Here is a 21,703-nt window from a genome sequence, read left to right as displayed (position 1 = left end):
ACATCGTCCATTTGTTTTATCCGTTTATAGTTACAGTTTCTGTTATGTATCGATGACACGAATTAGTTCCTGTTCTCAATATAGCAGCTTAGCAAGAGCCAGAAAAAGAAAATAATAGCCATATAAATATGTATAAGTGTGAAAAAATAGAATAAGTACAATAATTAAATAATAAAAATTTAAATAATAGTAAAAGTAAAGTAAAAAAAAAAAAATACTAAACATTAGTTAAATACCAATGTGAAATAAATAAATAAATAAATAAATAAATATAGAGCCTCGTTGCTTTTTCTCTGCAGGTAAAATCCCACAACAGCTCCAGCTTTTGTTTTTTTTTTTTTTCCTGCCAAAATTATAATACATTAAAGTAAATAAAAGGCTTATTTGTTGCAGAGGAAATTGTACCCGATGAAAGAAAACATTTAAGGCAACATTTTTTTTTTTAGTATTTGGTACAAGACATGTCTTTGAAACATGCATTGACACATGTAAACGATCACTCGGTATATCCTCTATAAATATACGTTCATTTGAACATCACAAAAATGAGACTTTTAACAAACCGAGTTTACGCGGGAGTTATGTTCGTGAGAAACTCCTCCGTCCCGAAAATGGCGGAAAACGTAACATTACAGCTGTACCGCTGACACTGGAGACTCATTCCATACTACGTCATTTAACATGACGGTGGTAGAAGCTCGATTTTATTACTCGATTCACACAGAAAGGTTTTTACAGAGCGTCCGGACGAGCGAGCGGTCAGGGACGTTCTCGGATGTCCTCGAGAAAAAACAACACTGCTTAACTACCACGGTCAGTAAAGCAGTTACTAGAAGTTTTGGCACTGTGGGAGGTGCAGAGTCCTGCTGGAAAAGGAAATCAGCGTCTCCATAAAGCTCGTCAGCAGATGAAGCATGAAGTATCTAAAATCTCCTGGTAGACGCTGCATCGACTCGAGGAAACACACTGGACCGACACCGGGAGATGACGTGGCTCCTCAAATCATCACCGACTGTGAGAACTTCACACTGGACTTCAAGCAGCTGGGAATCTGTTCCTCTCCGCTCTTCCTCCAGACTCCGGAACCTTGATTTCCGAATGAAACGCAACGTTTACTTTCATCTTCCCCGTGATTGTGTGTGTACTGACCCAGACCGAGACATTAAAGCCTCAGGAAAGAAACAGCTGGAATGACAAACATTAAGGACTAGAGCATAATTTTAACACCAATACCCTTTACTGTATCTTCATAGAATCAACCCTGTTATGTTTGCTTCCAAATAGAGTTCTATAATATCCAGTATCCATGTATCTATCCCGGGAAGACCGGTCACAGTCAGCAGTACACCTGTCCACCTCAGCACCAAGCACACCTAGGGGCAATCTATCCTAGCCAATCCATCTACCTGCATGGGGTTTTTTTTTTTTTTCTTTTCGGAGAACCCAAAGGAAACTCGCCACCAATTCATCAAAAAAAGATGGAATTACAAATGTGATTAAGCCTGGTCTCAAGTTTTTAACATTCTACAGAGGATTTTTTATTTCATCACATTAACATCAGTAGTGCTCAACGTCTATTACATGATATGTGATAAATTACACATAACCTATATATATATATAAATAAAATGCAACTTTACTGATCCAGATAAGTACCAAATATGTGTCAATTGAGCCGGAAAAACACACCGTATGTTGCTGCAGCTAAATAATGAAAATCTACCTAAAAAAAATCATATACACATACATATATATATATATATATATATATATATATATATATATATATATATATATATATATATATATATATATATATATATATATATATATAAAATAATATAAGAATACAAGATTATATAATATAAGAAAACGTAAATATATTTGACCAAAATGATGTGGAAGTGTTTTTATCCTGGTCATTTTCCAACCTTGCCTTGGCGTCTGGCTGCAGAGAGATCACGCTGTAGACGTCTAAAAACCTCCACGGTTTTGCGTGACTCACGATTCACTCGGGTATTTAAGAGTTACGTGTAATAGTGACACAGACATCATCCTAACTGATTCCGTTTGTAATTAGATCAGACAGCGGCTGTCGAGATCGAAACGTCAGCGATGCACCTGCGCCGTCACACCGTCATCAAAACGTCAGAAGGGCGCGGAACACACACCGTGCAGACCACTGCGAGACGTTTTCAAATGCTTAAATGACCCGAAAGAAAGACTTTAATAACATGAAACTGAATGAATGAATGATTAACGCTCAGGAACTTTTCCATGAGCCACAACTTATTGGTGCAGGGAGTGTGTATCAACAACAACAACAACAACAACAATGTCACGGCAGCTACCACAGATGTGATGCCTACAACAGACGGTAAGGTTTGCCTGGTCATGTTGCACGGTAGCTGTTCAGTTGATGATGTACAACAAAATAAATTCCCACGCTTTCTGTTTTTCCCTGACCAAAACCACTTAAACACACACACACACACACACACACGATGTCGTAATCAAGATCTCATACATACACACACGTCCGAGGAGGGCTTGAACTCTGCACGAGAGTGAGTGAGACTTCGCGCACCGCGGCTTTAATGTAAACGCGGATCCGTGCAGCTGAGTGTCGCTCGTGAGCCTCCGCCGCTCAGCGCGCGCTTAAAGGAGACGCAACAAAGCCAAGATGAGGTCCGAGTCGCCCGGTTCTCGGCTACAGCCCGGTTTACTATCGCTTTAAGAGCGTACTAATACCGTCTCTGCGTCTTTAAAAGATGCTTTTTGCAGAGTTATAACTAAGTTTGTTAATGAACTAGAACTACAGAACAGCGCGCGCGAGAGGAGGACTCGGTGAAATATGTTTGCGTGTAGGATCAGGGCCTTTAACGAGCAAAGTCTTCTCAGATTTTTATTTTTATACCGTATTTATCACTTCATGTCCGCGTGGATTAATTAAAGGCATTAAACCGAGCGTTGTTGGGGTATTTTTCTCCCGGGGGATGATGGAAGTGCAGCGTGTTGATAAAAAAGAGAAGCGGGAGGAAGAAGAGGAGGCCGCGTTCACATCCCCGGACTCGAGTGTGACCCGCACGCCGCGCAGGGCGCTCCGGGGCCGGGGGGAGACTCGAGCGAAGTCCGCCGCTCCGCCTGCTTCATCCGCGGACACGAACGGAACCCCGAGTGCGGCGGGATCCGGCCGGGTTCTGCGCGACCGCTCCACGAGATCCGTCCCCGTGTGGAGGAGAAGAGACCTCGGAGTGGAGCAGGACGATGATGATGATGATGATGATGGTGAGGAGGAGGAGGAGGAGGAAGAAGCGGAAGCGCGCCGCAGGAGGAAGACCGCGTATCCGCGGCGCAGGAGGAACACCGAGGCGGCCAGAGACAACAAAACTCAGTACGGGAACACGAACTACACCAACTCAGTGAAATGCATGCACACACCCGCGATCAGGAGAGAACTTCCTGTCAGTCCCACTCGAGGCTCTGCAGAAGGCTGCTGTGAGGAGCAGAGAGAGGAGCGGGTGCTTCTGCAGGTTCTCTTTAAGGGCAGTGGGTTGGGAAGCATGAACCTGCCCCTAATTCAGATCATTCCCTCATTACCACTCCCTTCACCGAGCACATCAGTGTAGAGGCATATTCGGACGGGATAAGTTTCCCAGACGTGTGTGTGTGTGTGTGTGTGTGTGTGTGTGTGTGTGTGTTAGTTAAGTAATGTTACCAGCAGATGTCTAGATGTTAAAGGATTACAGGAAGGTCTTCTGGTGATTGTTGCAGCCGAAATTGTTTGATCTTGCTGCGTTTATTTTTATTTATTTATTTTTTAAATTTGTGGTGCAATTTTTGTTCTTTAATTTGTTTTTGTTTTTTTTGCGGAAAACCACTCGGATCTGCGAAATCGCAACCGTGCGTAATAGTTTTGCGTGCTCTCTCGCGGCGATGTCCGGTGGTAAACGAGACCTTTTGGCTGTACTCGTGTCCGGCGCATGTGAATCGAAGACGGCTTTGAACTGAACGTACGTTGTGATGACGACGTCACATGACGTGGCGTCGCGGAACAAATCTGCGGTAATTTATTGACTTATTTATTTTTTTAAACAATTGCAAGCTCGTCTGAATAGCGCAGAGTTTGCTTGATTTGGCGTAAATTTCCGCGATCGCGAAACACTGGACTCGTCGTCCTTTAACGAAACGGAGACGGAGGGATTTCTCCGCGCGAGAGTTTTACGCAAGAGATTCACGGTATTCGGCGACTCCAGTGTAAATGTACAGTCGTATAATCGGCGTCAAACTATTTGTCAGTTTATTTCAATTATGCACCAATTTAGCAAGCGTTTTGTGAAACTGCACGGTCATGACTCCGACTACGGGTTCAGTGTGGACAAAAGTAATGGCCCTCTAAAAAAAGAGGAGGAGTTAGTCAGTCTGGTCAAGGCTTCGTGGAGTTCTTTTGAAACATTTTCTGTGTAATTTGCAGCAAGCTACTTGAATCGGCGAAACGACAAATCGCACGAAATTGTTTTGCGCGGCCTTTCAGTGATGTTTGTTTGTAAGACGCGACCTCGTGTATGGCGCACACGAATCGCAGAGGGCCTTGACTGAATGCGCTTTGTGATGACAAATCTGTCAAATCTTGTAAAAAAAATAATAAAATTGCAGACTCCTACAAATATGGCGGTGTTTGCTTGATCTGGCATCAATCTCTGCGATCGTCACGCCCTGGAGGGACCGGTTAGCGCGTGTCTGCGGCAGCTGATGCGCTGCCGTGGCCGAGCTGCATTACTGGAAGATTTAGCGCAGCCGTGCTCTCACACCGTTTAGTCACTTCCAGCTCTCTGTGAGCATTGCCTTTTATAGAGTTGTGTGGGCGTGGCTAAATGTAAATCTGCTGTGCTGGTTAACGTGTTTTTTGTACATCTGGGAGGGATTTTCATTTGGATCGGCCTTGAAAATATTTACACAGATCTTTACTGACAGGTCGATAATGAGGCCCAGTGAACCAAAAAAAGTTTGTGCGCAACACACACGGCTCATACCCTCATCTCAAACCGCTTGGATTTGAAGTGTTTTTTTTTTTTTTAATTCTAAAATATTTTGATCATATCGCTGTAGGTTTGATCATTATTAGGTTATATATGCGTAAGCGTTGCCCTGCTGCTGTTAAGACTGGTTTAAATTTCAGACACACCTGACTATAAACCGGACAGGAAATGAATGACACCCTGCCCTTATCTAGTGTTTTTACTTTAAATGGAAATGAAGATGTAGGGTGAGTACACGTATGCATCCGAGTAAGGATATATATTCAGCAATAGTGACTCTGTATCTAATTGATCTGTCTAGCTATCATACAAAGCTAATTATACTTAGTGACCCTTTAAAATAAGCTTTATTTCTGTTTTAATCCGAACAAGCGAGTGAAGTAGTCATTGAGTCTACAGTATTAAAGCAGGAAACACTCAAATGTTCAGTAAGTACCAGGTCATGTGTGTGTGTGAGAGTGTGTGTGAGAGTGTGTGTGAGAGTGTGTGTGAGAGTGTGTGTGAGAGTGTGTGTGAGAGTGTGTGTGAGAGTGTGTGTGAGAGTGTGTGTGAGAGTGTGAGCATCTGTGGAAAATTGTGTTTAGGACTGTCACCATTTCCTATTTGAGTCTACTCGGGTGTTAAAGCAATCCTCCACCTGTGTGTTTTGTCTCCCGTCTCTCAGGTGTGGAGAGAGTAAGGACGCTGCAGGCACTCGAGGTAACCGTGAGGAAAACGAGAGTGTGATCATGATTGTTTATACTGAATGAAGATGTAAGAACGCTGATTTCTTTTTATTTCTCATTTCTCTCTTGCCCGGGAGCAGCCGGAAGCAGGCGAGCGCAGAGCCGCAGCAGAGCGCCGTCGTCTCGGGGACTCCGGGGTTCGGCGCGGGTGGTGTGTAAGAGCGAGCCGGAGACGGAGACCACCTGCGGTACGAGGAGCGTCGTGTGACTGTGTATTGGCACGCCTCTACGCCGTCCATCAGAGAGCAGAGGACTAGAGGGGTGCCAATACTTTATGCAGATGGGCTGCAGTGTTGAAGCCGGGCATAAATGTGTTTGAAAATGTAATTCTGTGTCATTTCTGATTTATTATCATCTCGTTTCTGCAGCGGAAGAAAACAAAACAGCCGAGATGAAGACAAGGTACGTCCTTACACTTAATAATGAAATATCTCTCTCACACTCACTCACACACTCACACTCTCTCTCTCTCTCTCTCTCTCTCTCTCTCTCTCTCTCTCTCTCTCTCTCACACACACACACACACACACACACACACACACTCTCTCTCTCTCTCTCTCTCTCTCTCTCTCTCTCTCTCTCTCTCTCTCTCTCTCTCTCTCTCTCTCACACACACACACACTCTCTCTCACTCACACACTCTCTCTCACTCACACACTCTCTCTCTCTCTCTCTCTCTCTCTCTCACACTCTCTCTCACTCTCACACTCTCCCTCTCACACTCACACACTCTCTCTCTCCCTCTCACACTCACACACTCTCTCTCTCCCTCTCACACTCACACACTCTCTCTCACACACTCTCTCACACACTCTCACTCTCCCTCTCACACTCACACACTCTCTCTCTCTCTCACTCTCACACTCTCTCGCTCTCTCTCACACTCACACACTCACTCTCTTTCACACACACTCACACTCTCTCTGTCTCTCTCACACTCACTCTCTCTCTCACACACTCTCTCACACACTCACTCTCTCTCTCCCTCTCACACACACTCTCTCTCTCACACACTCTCTCACACTCTCTCGCTCTCTCTCTCACACTCACACACTCACTCTCTCTCACACACACTCTCTCTCTCTCTCACTCACACTCTCTCTCTCACTCACACACTCTCTCTCTCCCTCTCACACTCACACACTCTCACACACTCACACTCTCTCACACACTCTCTCACACTCACTCTCTCACACTCTCACACACTCTCTCTCTCTCTCACACTCTCTCTCACACTCTCTCGCTCTCTCTCTCTCACACTCTCTCTCTCTCTCTCACACTCTCTCTCACACTCTCTCTCTCCCTCTCACACACACTCTCTCTCTCCCTCTCACACACACTCTCTCTCTCTCTCTCTCTCTCTCCCTCTCACACTCTCTCTCTCCCTCTCACACTCACACTCTCTCTCTCTCTCACTCACACTCTCTCGCTCTCTCTCTCACTGACACACACTCTCTCTCTCACACTCACACACTCACTCTCTCTCTCACACTCTCTCACACTCTCTCTCTCACACACTCTCTCACACTCACACACTCTCACTCTCTCTCTCTCTCACTCTCTCACACTCTCTCACACTCTCACCCTCTCTCACTCTCACACACTCTCTCTCTCATACTCTCTCTCTCTTTCTTTCTCTCTCTCTCTCTCTCTCTCTCACCCAGTCTCTTCGTTTGTTTCCCTCTCTCTCTCGCTCTCAGTATTGTCACCACACTAATATTCTATCATTACTTCAAAACACAAGCTGTCGATCAAACATGCCAATTAGAATATTAGGCCACGCCCACCCGATCAGTTTTCAGATTTTCTTCAGTTTATTTCGCTTCTCTCCAGTCAGACTGCTTCGTGTGTAATGCAGCACTCCGGTGTGTTATGATCTAAAGCATCAACTCTGTTCTAAACAATTTTATTATTATTTATTTTTGAAATCCCACCTGACATGTAGACAAGTTGGAGAATTTCAGAGCAGACTCGAGTCCTGTGGTGAGGAGTTACAGATTGATCACTTTTCTGTGTTTCCTCAGCGCTGAGAAGAAGAGTGAGGTCGAGGTGCTGCTGGGTGACGAAGATCCTCCCTTCACCCACGACCCGAAAGAACGAGCGGACGAGCCTCGGGTCCGGAGGTACATCACTGCGTACACACGCTGATACAGTACACACACACACACACGCTGATACAGTACACACACACACACACACGCTGATACAGTACACACACGCTGATACAGTACACACACACACACACACGCTGATACAGTACACACACGCTGATACAGTACACACACACACGCTGATACAGTACACACACATGCTGATGTAGTACACACACACTGATACAGTACACACACACACACACACACGCTGATACAGTACACACACACTGATACAGTACACACACACGCTGATACAATACACACACACTGATACACACACACACACACACACACACACTGATACAGTACACACACACACACACACACGCTGATACAGTACACACACGCTGATACAGTACACACACACTGATACAGTACACACACACACACACACGCTGATACAGTACACACACACTGATACAGTACACACACACTGATACAGTACACACACACACACACACACACGCTGATACAGTACACACACACTGATACAGTACACACACACACACACGCTGACACAGTACACACACACACACACACACACACACACTGATACAGTACACACACACACACACACGCTGATACAGTACACACACACTGATACACACACACACACACTGATACAGTACACACACACACACGCTGATACAGTACACACACACTGATACAGTACACACACACTGATACAGTACACACACACACACACACGCTGATACAGTACACACACACTGATACAGTACACACACACACACACACACACACACGCTGATACAGTACACACACACACACACACACGCTGATACAGTACACACACACACACACACACACACACTGATACAGTACACACACACACACACACACGCTGATACAGTACACACACACACACGCTGACACAGTACACACACACACACGCTGACACAGTACACACACACACACACACACACACACACACACTGATACAGTACACACACACACACACACACGCTGATACAGTACACACACACTGATACAGTACACACACACACACGCTGACACAGTACACACACACACACACACACACACACACACACACACTGATACAGTACACACACACACACACACGCTGATACAGTACACACACACACACACACACGCTGATACAGTACACACACACTGATACAGTACACACACACACACACTGATACAGTACACACACACACACACACACGCTGATACAGTACACACACACACACACTGATACAGTACACACACACACACACACACACGCTGATAATAGTACACACACACTGATACAGTACACACACACACACACGCTGATGTAGTACACACGCTGATACAGTGTACACACACACACACACACACACACACACGCTGATACAGTACACACACACACACACACACACACACACACACACTGATACAGTACACACACACACACGCTGATGTAGTACACACGCTGATAAAGTACACACACACACACACACTGATACAGTACACACACACTGATACAGTACACACACACTGATACAGTACACACACACACACACACACACTGATACAGTACACACACACACTGATACAGTACACACACACACACGCTGATGTAGTACACACACACTAATACAGTACACACACACACACACACACACACACACACGCTGATACAGTACATACAATTCAATTCAATTCAGTTGTATCTGTATAGCGCTTTTTACAATAGACATTGTCTCAAAGCAGCTTTACAGAAATATCAACATGGTATACAGATATTAAAGGAGTGAATTTATCCCAACTGAGTGAGCCGGTGGTGACGGTGGCGAGGAAAAACTCCCTAAGATGTTTTAAGAGGAAGAAACCTTGAGAGGAACCCGACTCAGAAGGAACCCGTCCTCATCTGGGTAACAGCAGATAGTGTGAAAAAGTTCATTCTGGATTTATCTGAAGTCTGTATGGCCCTAGGAGCAGCCGCAGTCCCAGCAGTCTGGAATTAGAGAAGATTTGAGCTCCATCCAGAGGCAGAGAGGATCTGGATCTCTAGTATCTCCATAAATTCGTGTGGGGCTCGGCGAAAGGAGAGAGGGAGAGAAAAGATAATTATGACTGCGAAGTAGTAGAACAGAGGCTTGAGTAAACAAATACGTTTTAAGCCTAGACTTAAACACTGAGACTGTGTCTGAGTCCCGAACACTAATAGGAAGACTGTTCCATAACTGTGGGGCTCTATAAGAGAAAGCTCTTCCCCCTGCTGTAGCCTTCACTATTCCAGGTACCGTCAGATAGCCTGCATCTTTTGATCTAAGTAGGCGTGGTGGATCATAGAAAACCAAAAGGTCACTTAGATATTGTGGCGCGAGACCATTTAGTGCTTTATAGGTTAATAATAGTATTTTATAGTTAATGTGAGATTTCACTGGGAGTCAATGCAGTGTTGATAATATCGGTGTGATGTGGTCGTATCTTCTGGTTCTAGTTAGGACTCTAGCAGCTGCATTCTGGACTAACTGGAGTTTGTTTATGCTCCTACTGGAACATCCAGACAGTAAGGCATTACAGTAATCTAGTCTAGAGCTGACGAAAGCATGAACTAGTATTTCTGCATCATGTAGTGACAATATGTTTCTTATTTTAGAAATATTTCTGAGATGGAAGAAGACTATCCTAGTAATATTCTCTACATGAGCATCAAATGATAGACTGGAGTCAATAATCACTCCAAGGTCTTTAACTGCTGCACATGATGAAACAGAAAGACCATCCAGAGTTACTGTGAGATCAGAAAGATTACTTCTAGCTACACGTGGTCCTAGTACAAGTTCTTCTGTCTTATCAGAATTAAGTAAGAGGAAGTTAATAATCATCCAATGTCTAATGTCCTTTACACAATCCTCAACTTTACTAAGCTGCTGTCTGTCCTCTGGCTTCACTGAAACACACAGCTGTGTATCATCAGCAGAACAGTGGAAGATCATTCCATGTTTACGAATAATTTGACCTAGGGGTAGCATATATAAAGTAAAGAGCAGTGGGCCTAAAACAGAACCCTGTGGAACTCCAAAAGTAACCTCAGTACGCATGGAGAATTCACCATTTACATCTACGAACTGATAACGATCGGTCAGATAAGACCTGAGCCAGGAGAGGACTGTTCCCTTAATACCAACAACATTTTCTAATCTATCAAGGAGAATAGTGTGATCTATAGTATCACAAGCTGCACTAAGGTCGAGTAACACAAGCAGCGAGACACAACCCTGATCAGAGGTCAGTAGAAGGTCATTTACTACTTTAACCAGCGCTGTCTCTGTGCTATGATGAGGTCTAAATCCTGACTGATGCATTTCATGAATGTTATTCCTATCTAAGTACGAGCATAACTGCTTTGCTACAACCTTTTCTCAAATCTTAGAGATGAAGGGGAGATTTGATATCGGTCTATAGTTGGACAATTGAGACGGGTCAAGATCAGGATTTTTAATCAGGGGTTTAATCACTGATAATTTAAGTGATTTAGGTACATAGCCAGTGCTCAGGGAAGAACTGATTATATTTAGAAGTGGTTCAATTACTCCTGGACCAATCTGTTTAAACAAACATGTACATACACAGCATACACACATGTGTACACACACACACACACACACACACACACACACACACACACACACACACACACACACACACACATGCTGATACAGTACACACACACTGATACAGTACACATACATACATACTCACACACACACACACACATACTGATACAGTACACATACACTGATACAGTACACATACATACACACTCACACACACACACACACACACATACTGATACAGTACACACACACTGATACAGTACACATACATACACACACACACACATACACACTCACTCACACACACACACACACATACACACTCACACAGATACAGTACACACATACACACTCACTCACACACTGATACAGTACACACACACTTGCACACACTCCCTCACACACACTCACTGATACATTGTACACACACACACACACACACTTTTATCCAGCAGGCCGTGCTAATGAGGCTTTTTATTATCACTGATAATAAAAGGGTTGATGTTGATATTGTTAAGAAGAAAAATAAGAAATTATGATCATATTTGATGATGTTTTAATTCCTAAAAATGGATTTAATACATGAACGTTGTTCTGCACAGACCAAGATACAAAGGAAAACAAGCTTACCCTAAAACATCCTTCTTGCTTATAAATACATTTACCTGACGCTAAACTGGAGGCCGTAAGCTTCTGTTTCACACGCGGCTGATCGACATCGCCGCCGTCTCTGTTTTTCAGTGAGGATGACGAGGGCGACAGCAGTGATGAAGACGTGCCCTTTAAGGACGACCTGAATGACCAGAGCTACGACCCCAAATCTGGGAGGTGTGTGTGTGTGTGTGATGATCAGGAGGTTCATATTTTGAATAATAATAATAATAATAATAATAATAATAATAATAATAGACATCATTGATGTGCTTCATGCAGGGAAAGTCAGAAGCCGAGACGTAGAGCTGCTCCGCGGCCGAGAGAGAAGAAGGAGAAAGCAGCTGGAGGAGAGAAAGACAAGAAAGAGACGGAGGTGAAGACGGAAGGAGTGGAGATGGCGGACGTGAAGCAGGAGGTTGGAGAGGGGGCGGAGCCACCCAGGAAGTGAGTCACGTTTTAGTGATGATTTACAAAATATCCTGCGCTGATGTGGCCAGTGTGTTAGACTGATTAAGTATGTCACAGGGTTCAGACATCCTGTCCGTCAAATCCACACCCACCAGTCGTCATGGAGACGGTTAGCATCTCCTCCATACGAATAAACCCCACCTCCAAATTTTGAAAAATGAACTTGCCCGATGAGCAGAGTGTAGCCCGTGATGGGCGAAGGTTCAAGTTTGTTTGGCTTGTTAAAAAATTTGCAGTGCAGTTTGTGGAGGTTGTTTTTTTTTTTGTTTTTTTTTGGTGGAAAAATACCTGAATTGGCATTTGAATTAAATTGTTCCGCTCGTGATGTTTGGTGGTAAATGAGAGCTTTTAGCTGTACTCGTATTCGACGCACATGACTCGAAGACGGCTGAATGTGCGTTGTGATGACGTCACACGATGCGTCTCGGCCCAAATCTGCAAAAAATCTGCGGTACTTTTGGAAAAATCGCAAGCTCCTCCAAATATTGCGGTGTTCCCTACATTTTGCGTTAATTTCTGCGAACGCAAAATCGTGAAATCCTGGAGGGACTGGTATATCCTCTGCAACTAGCCCGCAGTAGCATTTTTCTACCAGAGAGGGCGACATTACATCCTGACAAAATCACACAGCTTGAGGGGAAACACGATCAAGGTGATCAGACATGATGATGCAATAAATCAGCCTTTTCCTACTTGTCACTGGGTTTCATTATTATTTGATCCTGTGGCTCTGATCCTGCAGGAGAGGTCGGCGAAGAAAAGACGACAAAAGCCCCCGTCTTCCCAAGAGACGGTAAACATATCCGACGAAAATAACGTAATCACTGACTGTGTGTTGATGTGATAAATTAAAATGTGTGTGTGTGTGTGCTCGCAGGAAGAAGCCACCGGTGCAGTACGTACGCTGTGAGATGGAGGGATGTGGAACGGTTCTCGCTCATCCGCGCTACCTGCAGGTATGTGTTCGAGAACCGACAGACTTTTATATAAGATTTTACAAAACTTTTAATCTTTCTCTCTCTCTCTCTCTCTCTCAGCATCACATTAAATATCAGCACTTAATGAAGAAGAAGTATGTGTGTCCACACCCGTCCTGCGGCCGTCTGTTCCGCCTTCAGAAACAGTTACTGCGTCACGCCAAACACCACACAGGTACGACCCTACAAATGGAAACAAAAAAAAACAAATAAATAACAAAAACTTCTTCATATCTCCTTTGTATTCTTTTCCTGACAACAATCGTTATAGTGTTATTTGCTTGTTAGATAAGGGGCGGGGCAAATTTTGACACTTTGCTGCATATCGTTGCCATAAGGCAATAATACATACCTGTTGTTTTCCTGTGTAACTGGAAAAAAGGGGTCTTTTAACAAATAACAACAAAAAAAAAAAGTCATGTCACATGACCAGGAAGTGTTGTTTGCACTTCCTTTTCTTTAATCTCATGGTATGGTGAAGGTCATCACCGGAGGGCTCGCCGAAATTTATAAATGTTTCAATATTTAAGCAAGACTACTTAAAAACTTTAAACACGATAGTCGTTGCCATATGGCAACAACATGTGCCGATGAACTGAAACAGGCCTACACGGCAACAAAGATACTCGGCCTCGCTAATCGTATGTTTACATTTTTGTCCACTTTCAAAATAAGACAAACTGTGATTTCAGACGTTTTGCAGTTTTCTACATTTTACGTTTTAAGAGAAAGAATTAAACGGATACTTCACCCCAAACATGTTTCGTATTTCGTTCCTGAATGTACTTTGAGAGATTAAATCCATCCACATGCTTTTTATTTATAACTGGAAGTCCTTTCTAGAAGATCTCACTTCTACATGTTTACCTCGTAGAAGTTACCACTTCAAAATGTTTACATACATTCTGTGTTATTTCTGACGATATGATACGTTCCACTGTTGCACTTCGTTGCCATACGGCAACGACTTACCAACTAACCCCCCTGAAATTAGTCCAAGTAATAAAAATCCATTAAACATTTTTTTTTTAATGTAAATGTGATGTCATGCAGTAGAGCACTAACGCTGAACACTATTGTAGCCACGCCCAGTGTGTTATATCGCTCCGAACATCTGGTTATCTCCTAATATCACTGCTGTATAAACGTCTTGTGCGGCTTTAATTTGTGTAGCCATCGTGACATCCGCGTAAACAGATTTTGTATTAAATCCACAGCATATCGAAAGTGGAAGCTGTCATTTCTGTAGATTTCTTCAGTGTTTAAGATTCGCTTACACACACACACACACACACACACACACACACACACACACGATGGTGTGGCTTTAAGAGCTGGAAAAATACAAAGCAGCTCCGTTTGTTTGACAAGTGCTAAACAGGAAGTGAAGCAGAGCTCACAGGTTTAAATTATTTTCTGAAGTGTATGTTTGTGTGTGTGTGTGTGTGTGTGTAGATCAGAGGGACTACATCTGTGAGTTCTGTGCACGTGCGTTTAAGAGCTCTCACAACCTTGCTGTACACCGCATGATACACACTGGAGAGAAACCACTGCAGTGAGTCTCACACACACACACACACACACACACACACACACACACACACACACACACACACACACACTTAAAGTTTATGGAGTAAGCTGGAATACACATCACATTTAGTATCGCACTGAAAAACACAACTACATGGGTTTAATATTCGCATAGATGTGAATATTAATTAGTGTGTAATGAATATTAATGAGTGTTTAGTGTGACAGTCTCGGAGTGTGTGAATCTTGTATAAATTGTGTAAGATTCACTAACGAATCTCTAAAGATTCTTATTCACTAATACGCTCCCTACGTAGGGTGTGAGTGATAAGGTGTCTCCTCTCGTGCTCTCCGCGCTGCAGGTGCGAGATCTGCGGCTTCACCTGTCGTCAGAAAGCGTCTCTGAACTGGCACATGAAGAAGCACGACGCAGACGCCTCCTACCAGTTCTCCTGCGCCATCTGCGGCAAGAAGTTCGAGAAGAAGGACAGCGTGGTGGCTCACAAGGCCAAGAGCCACCCGGAGGTCCTGATCGCCGAGGCCCTTGCCGCAAACGCCGGTGCCCTCGTCACCACGGCGACGCCCACCACCACGCACGTGACCCCGGTAGGCGTCGGCTCCGTCATGGTGCTGGACCAGGAGCAGTCGCTGCACACCATGCAGGTGCCTGTCACTCTCGCGCTGCCCTCTACAGACGAGGCTAAGGGTGTTGCAGGAGGGGGCGGAGCCTCCGTGTCGCACCCGACCTCTTCCAATCAGACAGTGCATTTTGTCTCCGCCCCCGTGTCCCAGCAACAGCTGACCGTTCAGGCTCCTCCACAGATCGTTCACATGACCCTCACCACTCTTTCGCACCCTCCTCAGCAGCTCCCCCTGCTGTCCGTCACACATCAGCTGCCCACGAGCACTAGCTCCGCCCCCTCCATCTCGCTCCTCCCACAGATCACTTCTGTGGCTTTCACTGCCGATCCTGCACCCCCTCCATCATCCTCCGCGTCCTCTCCTCCACCTCCTAATCCACCTCCTCAGGCGGAGAGGAAAGAGGGTGGGGCACTCTGGGAGGGTGGGACTGGGAATGTGGGTGGGGTTTGGGAAGCGGGCGGGGCCGGCGAGGCGCAGGTTGTGACGGACAGCCCAGACGGGACGATCCAACACAGACTGATGTAAGGAAGGAAGAGTTTCACCGCGGAATGACTCGCAGAGGTAAGACGAGGACGTTTAGTCGCCTCGTGTCGGAATTACGCGTCAGATTTAGCTGGAAATTAGCCGTTTCTATGGCAACCCACGAGTGGATACACGAAGTGTGTAGCTAAGGCGTGTTTTAACATCTTTCATGAGGATTTTTTTTTTTTTTTTTTTTTTTTTTTTTTAATCTTCTGGTCTAAACATGTAGATTATTAACGATCCTCATACACAGGGTGACGACGGGAACGTGATCCACCCCTGCCTTTAACTGACGTGACCCGTAATTCCCACACGTCCTGAACGTGCTCCTCCTCCTCCTCAGTGAACTTCCTATGAATTGAAACTCTACAGGACTTTAAATCTATCTTGTGTATTCGAACTAGATTTTGCTAGGCTTGTAGACGTGTGTGTGTGTGTGTGTGTGTGTGTGTGTGTGTGTGTGTCTCAGAATGTTCTCTTGATATTGTTGGGGTTTTTTTTGTACATAAACACTTTTAGTCTTCAGACTGTGTTGTTTTTTTTTTTTGTATGTTTAATTTTGCGTGTGTCCGATTCATGTAGGTTTTTTTTCACACTGCATATGATAACCTTGTTACAGGCCACTAATAGAATTCTAATAGACGTGTTTTAATAACGGTTTTCTCTTCAAGCGTGCACCATGTTGGGGCGGGGCAGAGATGGAAGGGAAGGGGAGGGGAGGGGTGGGGCGGGGGGTATTTATTAAAGTGACATGTCTCTCTTTACCCAGGTATCTTAAAGGAACTCTGGCTAAACCGGTAGCTGTACGCTTTCTGTAGTTGTAAGCAGCATTAACCTTTCCTAACTCCGATGGAAAACAGGAAACGTTCTTTATCACCGGAGCAAACCGGAGCATCATGGGAGGAGATGGAACAGCCTTAACCTTTGACCTTAGTTCCTGTAGTTTGAAAGTTTTGTTTTTTCCACAATACTGACATTATAATCCTTAAATTAGAGAATCACAGACCAATAACGAAGTTCACACAGCGATTAAAACTCTGGTGTTTAGGTTTCAAATCGTTTCACGCTATGTAGCAGGAGGAAGGAGAAGAAGTGGTAGATTTGAACAGATTCAATGTTTTATAAATCTCTTAATCTAACTATCCATGTACAATAAACATGTCTACACTGCTCTTCCTCTCTGTGTGTGTGTGTGTGTGTGTGTGTGTGTGGATAATGAGTGTGTAGACAGGAAGTAAACAACGTCACACCTGTGCATCCTACTAATAAACAGTGAAGGACAGGATTTTTTAAATGTTTATTATTTCTGTGTGTGTGTGTGTGTGTGTGTGTGTGTAAAGGAAGTCATATTTTCAGTGTACATGTGCTGAATGTAATCCAGTTATTGAATTTTTTTTTCAACCAGATAATGATACTTATAGTCTGCATTTAAACACATTACTTGATGATCTGTTCCTCTACATGAGTCTGTACAGTGTTGTGTGATCACATGACCTCACGTCCTACAAATCCATGGCCTTTTTCACAAACTACTTCCTGTTTAAAGGTGTTTATAACGGCGTGAGGGGTAGTAACAGGTGATGTGACGGTTGATCCAGGACACCGGTCATAATTCTCCTGAAGTTACGGCTCTGTCGCTGCTGTCCGTGTCAACTTGTTCACCGAGTCATAAAACATTTTTAAATCGATACAGAAAAAATCAGAAACAGGGTTTGATGGCTGTTGCGTTTCACTTTATGCAAACGAAGTTTCCCAAGCTCGTATATGTATACGTGAGCTGCGTTTGTCCATCTCGTAGGACGTTTCCTGAAACAGTTTCAGCCGTAGTTAGACATCAGAAACTTCAAATGGTTTAGAAAAAATGGCACAGAGTCATTTAAAAAGAGTCGACTCTTTATTGCTGAAATGATTCAAATGATCCGAGTAGGACATTACTGTCCCTGACGTCAGTCAGTACTCAGTACTCGTGTGCTGCAGTGCTTGCGTTGATTAGAGAAGCTGCTGATCGTGTAGTCCGGCTGTACAGCTGCACTGAACTACGATTCTCAGCACCAGATATTACAACATACTGATGGCTGTAAGGGTTTGTTGGGGGTTTGTTTTCCAAAAAAAAGAACTGAACAGGTCTGGATAAATTATGACGCACTGTCCGTTTCACACGTGTGTGTTAGTATTTATTATAATCAACACAAAACACAGAGGTGTGGCCTCTGTGTATCAGTCTCAGTGGAGGAGGTGTGGCCTCTGTGTATCAGTCTCAGTGGAGGAGGTGTGGCCTCTATCAGTCTCAGTGGAGGAGGTGTGGCCTCTGTGTATCAGTCTCAGTGGAGGAGGTGTGGCCTGTGTATCAGTCTCAGTGGAGGAGGTGTGGCCTGTGTATCAGTCTCAGTGGAGGAGGTGTGGCCTCTGTGTATCAGTCTCAGTGGAGGAGGTGTGGCCTCTGTGTATCAGTCTCAGTGGAGGAGGCGTGGCCTCTGTGTATCAGTCTCAGTGGAGGAGGCGTGGCCTCTGTGTATCAGTCTCAGTGGAGGAGGCGTGGCCTCTGTGTATCAGTCTCAGTGGAGGAAGCGTGGCCTCTGTGTATCAGTCTCAGTGGAGGAGGCGTGGCCTCTGTGTATCAGTCTCAGTGGAGGAGGCGTGGCCTCTGTGTATCAGTCTCAGTGGAGGAGGCGTGGCCTCTGTGTATCAGTCTCAGTGGAGGAGGCGTGGCCTCTGTGTATCAGTCTCAGTGGAGGAGGCGTGGCCTCTGTGTATCAGTCTCAGTGGAGGAGGCGTGGCCTCTGTGTATCAGTCTCAGTGGAGGAGGCGTGGCCTCTGTGTATCAGTCTCAGTGGAGGAGGCGTGGCCTCTGTGTATCAGTCTCAGTGGAGGAGGTGTGGCCTGTGTATCAGTCTCAGTGGAGGAGGTGTGGCCTGTGTATCAGTCTCAGTGGAGGAGGTGTGGCCTGTGTATCAGTCTCAGTGGAGGAGGCGTGGCCTCTGTGTATCAGTCTCAGTGGAGGAGGCGTGGCCTCTGTGTATCAGTCTCAGTGGAGGAGGCGTGGCCTCTGTGTATCAGTCTCAGTGGAGGAGGCGTGGCCTCTGTGTATCAGTCTCAGTGGAGGAGGCGTGGCCTCTGTGTATCAGTCTCAGTGGAGGAGGCGTGGCCTCTGTGTATCAGTCTCAGTGGAGGAGGCGTGGCCTCTGTGTATCAGTCTCAGTGGAGGAGGCGTGGCCTCTGTGTATCAATCTCAGTGGAGGAGGCGTGGCCTCTGTGTATCAGTGGAGGAGGTGTGGCCTGTGTATCAGTGGAGGAGGTGTGGCCTGTGTATCAGTGGAGGAGGTGTGGCCTGTGTATCAGTGGAGGAGGTGTGGCCTGTGTATCAGTGGAGGAGGTGTGGCCTGTGTATCAGTGGAGGAGGTGTGGCCTGTGTATCAGTGGAGGAGGTGTGGCCTGTGTATCAGTCTCAGTGGAGGAGGTGTGGCCTCTGTATCAGTCTCAGTGGAGGAGGTGTGGCCTCTGTGTATCAGTCTCAGTGGAGGAGGCATGGCGCCTGTGTATCAGTCTCAGTGGAGGAGGTGTGGCCTCTGTGTATCAGTCTCAGTAAAGGTGTTGTGGCCTGAGCAGCAGTCTCAGTGGAGGAGGTGTGGCCTCTGTATCAGTCTCAGTGGAGGAGGTGTGGCCTCTGTGTATCAGTCTCAGTGGAGGAGGTGTGACCTCTGTGTATCAGTCTCAGTGGAGGAGGCGTGGCCTGAGCAGCAGTCTCAGTGGAGGAGGCGTGGCCTCTGTGTATCAGTCTCAGTGGAGGAGGTGTGGCCTCTGTGTATCAGTCTCAGTGGAGGAGGCGTGGCCTCTGTGTATCAGTCTCAGTGGAGGAGGTGTGGCCTGAGCAGCAGTCTCAGTGGAGGGGTTATCTTGTATCTAGAATTATCTGCTAAAAACACACCCTGGATGAAACAGCAATCCTTCACACATCAGCTCACACCTGGGTCAATTTGGACCACACACACACAGTACCCTGAATTCAGATCTTATTTCTCACACCCCGTCATTGTGTGTGTGTGTGTGTGTGTTTGTGTGTGTGAGAGACGTTCCTGGCGTACTGTTTCAGCGCCCGTTTTGGAGGGATGAGACTGTCGCTCACTCCCACTCTGTGTTTCTTCCTCCTGCTCTGATTCTCCTCCTCGTCTTCTCCGTGCCTCTCTACAGCCGACTCCCTGCAGACCGGAGTGTGTGCCGCAGCGTCACTCGAGTCCGAGACAGTGTGTTCTGCTACATTCTGCTGCAGGTCACTATCATGAGCGAACTTGCAACGGATTCCGAAACGGCAGCGGCCATTTTTCCTGTAGGCCACGCACACCCTCTTCCCGCCGATGTGCGTGGGCTGGGCGTGGGGCGTGAGCGGGACGTGTTTCTGGAGCGCGTTGAGTTTCTGTTCTGCTCGTTCTTTAAACGGGTTCGCGAACACGCTGCTGCCGACCGGAACGCAGAACCCTCCCAGAGCAGGCAAAGGCAGTTTGTTAGAAGCAGAACCGACTGTTGGAGGAACCGGAAGCTCTGCGGACGAGCGGACGCTCACTGGAGCACGTTCCTCTTCCTGTTCTTCATCTCGCTCAGACTCTGAACCGGACTCACTGGAAGCTGATCCGGATTCCAACAGGAAATTGCGTGATTTCGTCTGTTTGGACTCAGTCTCCTCGTTCCTGCACAGAGACATACGTTTATTTCTAACGACCTCATGTTTGATGTCTGAAGACGGCTAGTAATAGCCCCTTATGGACTCCAGTTTAGCATCATGTGTGAATCCGATGCTGAGTGTCTCTCACAGACTTCCTCGTGTTGTTTCTAACACCGTATTAGCGGCAGACTCAGGTAGGGGGCGTGGCCTAAAATCCGAAGGCGGAAGTGTGCATTAATTCTGCCGATAATACAGTTCATATTTAATTCGTGTTTGTGTACTAATATTGTAACCGGGCCAACTGATCGTGAGTGTGCGATAATTTAAGCACGCGCCGTGCACGAGGCTAAAATGGTGGCTATAAGCTTCTATTACTTGGCTAATTATTAGCCTCGTAGCTCAGTGTTTATTTGATATGATCCTGTACTTACTGCACCGCCCCGCTCTGTGATTCCTCTTCATCCTCTGACTCCGATGAGACTCCGTATCCCACCAGCGAGTTCATCACCTTTATTTACCTTTAGATTTATTTTTTTAAAGTACACAATTATAATCGCGACTCGGTTTTTTTTTTATCTGTCTGTCTTATAGCGGTTAACTTCCTGTTTATGCGGAAGTACGTTTTTCTTCTGTTATCCGCCGCAGTGTTGACGCATGCGCAATACCGCCATCGTGAGGCTGGTCGTGCACGGATTCCTTTCTTTTGTTCCTGACTCTTTTTCTTTTCTTTTTTTTTTCTTTAG

General features: G+C 45.6%; 2 protein-coding genes and 1 long non-coding RNA gene across 4 annotated transcripts; 1 reads left to right on the top strand and 2 right to left on the bottom strand.

Moving 5' to 3' along the window:
* Positions 1 to 10: 10 nt before the first annotated feature.
* On the bottom strand, positions 11 to 2,587 carry LOC124627096 (uncharacterized). The gene is made up of 2 exons (XR_006981614.2): positions 1,932 to 2,587; positions 11 to 1,086 (listed from the first exon to the last, which is right to left on the bottom strand). It is a non-coding gene; the product is annotated as an uncharacterized LOC124627096 (long non-coding RNA).
* Positions 2,588 to 2,643: 56 nt separating this feature from the next.
* zfp91 (ZFP91 zinc finger protein, atypical E3 ubiquitin ligase) lies at positions 2,644 to 17,819 on the top strand. Of its 2 annotated transcripts, none has more exons than XM_017464917.3 (13): positions 2,644 to 3,394; positions 5,704 to 5,738; positions 5,845 to 5,952; positions 6,133 to 6,166; positions 7,789 to 7,887; positions 12,249 to 12,335; positions 12,441 to 12,605; positions 13,372 to 13,422; positions 13,507 to 13,585; positions 13,667 to 13,781; positions 15,062 to 15,161; positions 15,502 to 16,342; positions 17,073 to 17,819. In XM_017464917.3, the coding sequence occupies exons 1-12, from the start codon at positions 2,997 to 2,999 to the stop codon at positions 16,304 to 16,306; spliced, it is 2,076 nt and encodes a 691-aa protein (XP_017320406.1). In that variant the 5' UTR covers positions 2,644 to 2,996; the 3' UTR covers positions 16,307 to 16,342; positions 17,073 to 17,819. The 2 variants fall into 2 exon arrangements, with proteins under 2 accessions (XP_017320406.1, XP_053535891.1); XM_053679916.1 differs by lacking the exon at positions 17,073 to 17,819 and adding an exon at positions 16,557 to 17,002.
* Positions 17,820 to 18,178: 359 nt separating this feature from the next.
* Positions 18,179 to 21,703, bottom strand: si:ch211-113e8.11 (uncharacterized). Its single transcript, XM_017464960.3, has 2 exons — positions 21,392 to 21,703; positions 18,179 to 20,985 (listed from the first exon to the last, which is right to left on the bottom strand). Exons 1-2 carry the CDS (start codon positions 21,463 to 21,465, stop codon positions 20,331 to 20,333), a joined length of 729 nt encoding a protein of 242 aa, XP_017320449.1. The 5' UTR covers positions 21,466 to 21,703; the 3' UTR covers positions 18,179 to 20,330.

The sequence above is a fragment of the Ictalurus punctatus genome, chromosome 3, assembly GCF_001660625.3.
Source record: "Ictalurus punctatus breed USDA103 chromosome 3, Coco_2.0, whole genome shotgun sequence".
In the NCBI taxonomy this organism is placed as follows: Eukaryota; Metazoa; Chordata; class Actinopteri; order Siluriformes; family Ictaluridae; genus Ictalurus; species Ictalurus punctatus.
This window is presented reverse-complemented; position numbering and strand designations above follow the sequence as displayed.